The sequence below is a fragment of the Penaeus chinensis genome, chromosome 25 (genome assembly GCF_019202785.1).
Source record: "Penaeus chinensis breed Huanghai No. 1 chromosome 25, ASM1920278v2, whole genome shotgun sequence".
In the NCBI taxonomy this organism is placed as follows: Eukaryota; Metazoa; Arthropoda; class Malacostraca; order Decapoda; family Penaeidae; genus Penaeus; species Penaeus chinensis.
The window spans coordinates 2,155,695-2,162,510 of NC_061843.1; the positions used below are offsets into that span (position 1 = coordinate 2,155,695).

General features: G+C 41.6%; 1 protein-coding gene across 1 annotated transcript in view; it reads left to right on the plus strand.

Annotated features, from left to right (window-relative positions):
* Window positions 1-4,500: 4,500 nt before the first annotated feature.
* Window positions 4,501-6,816, plus strand: part of LOC125038576 (vegetative cell wall protein gp1-like) — a 3,309-nt gene continuing 993 nt past the window's right edge. Inside the window, exons 1-2 of the mRNA XM_047632112.1 lie at window positions 4,501-4,682; window positions 5,764-6,816. The exon at window positions 5,764-6,816 is cut by the window's right edge and continues 993 nt beyond it. Coding sequence (XP_047488068.1) covers window positions 4,607-4,682; window positions 5,764-6,816 — 1,129 coding nt within the window. The 5' untranslated portion in view covers window positions 4,501-4,606. The remainder of the gene's footprint in view (window positions 4,683-5,763) is intronic.

Below are 6,816 nucleotides of genomic sequence, written 5' to 3' on the forward strand. Positions count from 1 at the left end.
AAAAAAAAACATTCTGTTGCTCCCAAGAGTCCTTCGCCTTACACACACACACACACACACACACACACACACACATATACACACACACATACATATTACAATAAAATGTTATATTCTTAAGTGAAACATTTTTTACTAGCTTCTCAACCTAGCCTCGGCAATACACAGAAACATGCGCGTTCATTCAAATCTATTTAAATACCACTGAATACTCGTGATATTCGTTTCATCCATTAACACGTTTTTGGATATCATTGCCAGTTCTGATCTTCCCTATATTCTGGAGTGAACAAGACCGTGTTAGTTTAATTCAGGCAATTGCAGGTTAGAAGGAGCTGCATTTTTTATTGAACATTTCTTTTCACTCAGGTTCTGTGGTAATGTTCATAGTTACTTCTGACAGTTTCAGGAAAATTAAGTATTTAAAGGAACTCCTAGCGTATTATATTAAACTTTGCTTTTTATTTAAATAATTTGTACAATTCTGTTTTTTTTTTTCTTTGTCATTTTTTAACAAAGCATTTTCTTATCATTGTACCCTTGTTTGTCTGTAGCGAAGTCTGAAGTTGGAAAATGTTAAATATAATTCTTTTGACGTAATATTTGGTCGTTTCCAAACTAATTCCGATGGAGTCCATTATAAAAGTTATTTGTATTTTGTATTCTTATACAAAACTATTACAACTGTTGCCATTTCCCAATTATTTCTAAATTGATGTCTTTGAAGATAGTCCTACTTATTGTTAAATTTGTTACATTCTTATTTGCTGACTCCTTTCTATAAATATTACTGATTATAATCACAAGTAAACAATATTTAACTTGTAAACATATTCATACAAATTATCTTTGGTTTTCAATAATCTCACATTAATTGTTTTGTTCTCTATGTCTTGTTGGGCGCTAAATAAATTCCCTTTACTGCGTACTTTAAGGTGCCAAGCCAATGAGTCCGCAGTGGACCTGTGCGTGATTCCTTTTGTCTCTTGTTTTATTTTATTATGATTGGCTTCGGCGGTTCCTCCTACTCTACCTAAAACGTGACCCTTAGAGCATAAACATCCACGATGGTTATAGGTTCTCACGAAATTATTAAGGGGAACGGCCCACCCTTGAGGTAAGCAGAATAAACACGTGCATAGGTCAAGTTTTCCCTAGCCATGATGTTCTTTTCTAGTTTACTGCTAAATTCGAGTGTAAATATAGCTGGCAAGATTTAGCAAAGCATCTAAATCATCAGATAATTCTTGCTAACGAAACTGAGTATGGGTGTTACTAATATTTTTTTACGCTTGAGTTTCTTCACCGAAACTGAACAGGATACAGAATTATCTACCATTTTAAAATTGATTTCAGTCCACCAGTTCGCTTTAATCCGACTCTGAGCAAAGTGCAAATTAGTTCCCATATCATAGCGAGGAGGGAGGGGATTCCCTACCCCTCCCCCTCTCCTGCCCTTCCAGTGACCCTGTCGCGGCGAAGGTCCGGCTTCGGGTATCCTCTTTCGGTATTTTCGTCTTTCCCTTTTTTTTTTAATTCGGTTTATTCACTTATATTTTTCTTCTGCGGTTCTTCTCTTTTGTTTATTTTAAATAAAAAAAAAATATATATATATTTATGTGGTTTTGTTTTCTCCTATTTACGGTATAATTGTTAATGCCAATGGAGGTACAGCTATCACTCCCACTAGATCTGTCTCTTCAAGATCTAAACCTCCCTTCATTTATCCATTTTCTAACATCCTTTCCCTGCCTCTGCCTCTCCTATTTCCAAATACATTTTTTTTTCTTCTTCTTTTCTCCCTTTCTTTCTCTCTTCTTTTCCTGGACCTTTTTTCCCCATCGTGCGCATCACAGCCTCCTTATCTTAGTCACGACGTTGCGTCCGCGTCCAAGCATTTCCTTCGACGATGGAGACATTTGGCCAGTTTTACGAGGGTCTTTCGAGGCGCGCTCTGTCATGCTGGTTTTGGATTTTGGTTTTGATATTACTGTTATTATTGTTGATTATTATCATTATTGTTGTTATTATCATTATCATTATTATTGTTGCTGTTATTATTATTATTATCATTTTTATTATTATTATTATTATAATCATCATCATTATTATTATTATCATTATTATTATTATTATTATCAATATTATATACTACTACTACTGCTGCTCGTAGTCTTAGTAGTTGACGTTGTAGTAATAACTTCATCATTATTACCATAAAAATTATAATAATTATTGTTATCATCGTTATTATTATTATTATTATCATTACTATTACTACTATTACTGGTCTATTTTGCTATTATCTCTTCATTGTTTATTAATATAACAATAGTTTGTTGATGTTGTTATCGTTGTTATTGCCAATAGTATTAGAGGCATTATTACTTCCTTGGAGACAACATTTCAGAAACGTTTCTTCCTTTCTTCTCTCCATCCTGAGAATTGTTCACGCACATCATGGTCTTCAGCAAAATCGCCATCTCTCTCTCTCTCTCTCTCTCTCTCTCTCTCTCTCTCTCTCTCTCTCTCTCTCTCTCTCTCTCTCTATCTATCTATCTATCTATCTATCTATCTCTCTATCTCTCTATCTATATCCCTCTCTCTCTCTCCTCTCTCTCTCTCTCTCTCTCTCTCTCTCTCTCTCTCTCTCTCTCTCTCTCTCTCTCTCTCTCTCTCTCTCTCTCTCTCTCTCTCTCTCTCTCTCGCTCCCTCTTCCTCAACCCCTTGCTCTCTCCTTTTTTCTGTCCTTCTTTCTCATACTATTATCATTATCATTCTCTGCATATCTCTCTCTCTCTCTCTATCTATCTCCCTCTCTCTCTCTCTCTCTCTCTCTCTCTCTCTCTCTCTCTCTCTCTCTCTCTCTCTCTCTCTCTCTCTCTCTCTCTCTCTCTCTCTCTCTCTCTCTCTCTCTTTCTTTCTCTCTCTCTCTTTCTCTCGCTCACTCTTCCTCAACCCCTTCCTTTCTCCCTCCTTCCCTTCCTAACCACCATCTTCCTCTATCCCTTCCTCCCTCTTTCCCTTCCTAACCACCCTTTCCCTCTACTCTCCCCTCCCAAAGAAAATAGTAAAATAAAAAATAGATAAATAAAATAAATAAAAATTACTCAAGACCCCGACTTTAAACCCTCATGACCCCCAGTGATTTTTTTTTTTAAGCACAACACAAAATTCATACTTATTACACTCTCCTCGGTCCATTGGCACACACTATCTCTTTGTACTTGAATTTACTTTGTTTTATTCTGGCTATGCGTTTATTTTAGTCTTCCTCCTTCGTCTTGTGATATTTTCTTTGTTCTTCTCCTCCTCCTCTACGTTTTTTTCTTTCTTTTCTTTTTCCCTCGTAGTATTATTATAATCATCATCATTATTCTTTTTCTCTTTGTGTCTCTGTCTCTCAGTCTCGGTCTCTCTCTCTCTCTCTCTCTCTCTCTCTCTCTCTCTCTCTCTCTCTCTCTCTCTCTCTCTCTCTCTCTCTCTCTCTCTCTCTCTCTCTCTCTCCCTCTCTCTTCCCTCCTGTGCATCTAAAATATCGCCATGATTTAAGAGTAAATAATAACAAGACACAACCGGAACTTGCAATTGCGTTGGCAACTTAAGAGTTCACCGGGAAGGTTAGGTATGGGAGAATGTCTTCATGGAGAAAGAATAGAAGAAAAAAAAGGACTGACGTGGAGAGTCTTAATAAGCTCTTAAAATAAATATATATTTTTTTATTACTGTATCATCATTATCATTATTATTATCTGTGAAAAAGGATTATTTCGGTTGGGAGGAGGGCCAGGCGGGTATGTGGGCATGGTTTGTCTGACAGTAGGCGTGGCTTCATTATTCTTGGAAATCATCTTATTCAACTAATGGGAGGGGGGGGGGGAGGATATGGATGTAAGACGGATATTGAATATCAAATAGATATTGTACTGAAGACAACATGATAACGAATTTGCGTTTTATTTTTTACCTTATACGTTGACTCAAAAAAACAAAAAACAAATCCATTATCTCTCTTTACCTTTTAATCACTTCCTTTCTTTATTCCTTTTTTTTTTTTTTTTGTAATATCCTCTCCCTGCCTTTCTCTCTCTTCTTTATTTTTCTCCTGCTTTCCATTAATCTGGCAAACGTACCCTACTCTTCAGGTCTGTGTGTATAGTGTTTATGGCCGTTCAGTCATCAGTCAACACCATAACCATCATCATTAATCGTTATCCTCACCAGCATTATCATTATTATTAGTTATCATCACCATCGTAAATAATAATGACGTTACATTTACAACACACTTGAGAAAATGTTATACTGCTGCGTAATGAAGGAATGCACAGACAGACACACACACACACACACTCACTCATTCACCCCCCCCCCCCCACCACCACCACCTCCATCCCCATCCACCATACGCACGTTGCCAGAAGTACGTGATTTTAAGGATTGCAACGAGTCTATAAGAAGGACTGTTTCCCCGGACGTAAACACAGTTCCTTCGCACGCCTTGTTAAGCACGCGAAGACCGCTCTTGCGTGCTAGCCAGTGATCACACACACACATACACACACAAACAGCGTCTTCTCGTCGTCAGACTTCGGGGTCCTCAAGGATGCTGATGAAGATATGCCTCCTGCTGACACTTCTGCTGGGGGTAGCGTCAGCACAGGTGGTCACTGATAGAACAGGTTGGTTTTAGCTGTGTTAATGGAATGTTATTTCGATTGCCTAACATATTTTTTGGGGGGGTTTTGCCATAATTAGAGAGGGATGATCGAAGTTTAGAGAATGAAAACGAAAAAGAGTAAAGGACATGGAAATGATGAAATTATTTGTATATTTTACAATACCCTTTCAGGTAATACTTTCCAGCTTCTCTCTTAGCAAATTTAACAGGGCTTGAAACCGCAATTAAACAAATCAGCTTAATATACTTGTCTCTTCATCATTAATATTGCTCATACTACAAAGTAGAAACAAACGTCACAGTCAAAACAAACTGCTGAGTCATGCAGTCTGGAATTACACCACTCCCACAGGTACGTTCCACCGAAAATGAGCTTTCAAATAAACAGTATTAAATGATGAAAACGTATACCTACACCATACACTATTACATGGAAAATTCATTCGGGTATTGGCATGACTTCATACAAACATTATACGAAAACAAAGAACAAATAACACAGTAAAATCAACACAGACTTCCGGGTATTAAGATAAATGAATCCAGGCCTATGCTCGAGCAAATTCGCAGGTATTTGCGCTCAGGCAGCCTTGAAGCCAGCTGACGGTCACGACATCGCTCTTTCCCTCCAAGGACTCTATATTATATTTTTCTTTCATTATTATTATTATTATTATCATTATTATTATTATTATTTTATTATTATTTATTTATTTTTATTTTCTTTATTTAATTTTGGTAGGTGTACTTAACTTGTGCTCTGGTGTCTTTATGTGTGTGTTTTTTCCGAGTTAAATTTATTGTTATTTGGCTAGGATGTGGTTCCTTTTATTAGAGAGATGATTGTTTTTTTAAGTTAATCTTGTGATTGTTTTGAATGGTGGATATTATCCCTTTTGTGAATATTGTGTGATAAGAACTGCACCGTGTACTCTCGTTAATGCAAAACAAACAGTAATTATGTACGCAGAGGCACAAGGATTACTGTTCGAGTTATCAGGACATTTTGCGGTGACAAGGAATAAGATGTTAGAAAATGAAATATTACGGACTAAGAAAATAACTAAAAACCTTTCTTACAGAATGCCGTGTTTGCGGCGCCGGGTGCCAGTCGGTGCCCCGCTCGGATAGCTCGTGCCCGATTTGCATCTGCAACGGCGTGGCGCTTCCTGACTGCCCTTTGCAAGGCCTTTGTCCCCCGGGGTGTAGGGATGGCCGAGACAGTGACGGATGCCGCCGCTGTGACTGCCAGCGCCCCGATACCCAGGTGTGCCCCGCCCTCCCTCCGTGTCCCGAGGAGTGCCAGAGGATTCAGGGCGTCGACGGGTGCCCGACTTGCGTCTGCGGAGACGAAGGGACCCGCGTGTGCCCTGCCGTGGCGTGCCCGAGGGACTGCTCCTTGGAGATCGGCGAGGACGGGTGCCAGAGGTGCCAGTGCGAGCGTCCCGGGTTCTGCCCCGCCCTGCGTCCCTGCCTGAGGGGCTGCATCGAGAGGGACGTCGAGGCCGACTGCTTCTCTTGCAACTGCTCGCTGCCTGACGAAGGCGCCTTCCCTGTTGGTGAAGGCCCCTTTGGCCGGCCGGAGCCCTTTGGCCCGGAACCTTTCGGTCCTGGCCTCTTGGGTCCAGGACCTCTAAACCCCTTGGGGCCCCTTGGAGGGAGGAGGCCCTTCGACAACCCTTTCGACAGGCCTTTCGGCAGTCCCTTCGGCAGGCGTCCCCCCTTCCTGGGTGGGCCCTCTAGGCCATTCCCCCGGTGCCCCAACCAGCCTCGCCGCTGCCCCCGCGGCTGTCGCATGTCCATTACCGCCGAGGGCTGCCGCCAGTGCATGTGCGGCGATGATGCCTTCCTGTGCCCTGGCGTCCCGAGGTGTCGGAACCGGTGCCTCTTCCTCAGCCCCGAAGACCGCTGCTGCCGCTGCGAGTGCCCGAACCAGCGCCCCCGCGGCCGCCCCAGCGTCCGGATCGAACCCTTGATCGGGTCCCTCGGTCCCTTCAGGCCCAATGTGCTCAGGATTGGCATTCTGAGGCTAGAGCCCTCGGGAGCGCCCGGGAACGTGGCTCCAGGAGACGTCGAGGTCATAGGTCGTGACCCCACGCCGCCATTTGCCGAGCGACCTGTGCAGCCAGCAAGAG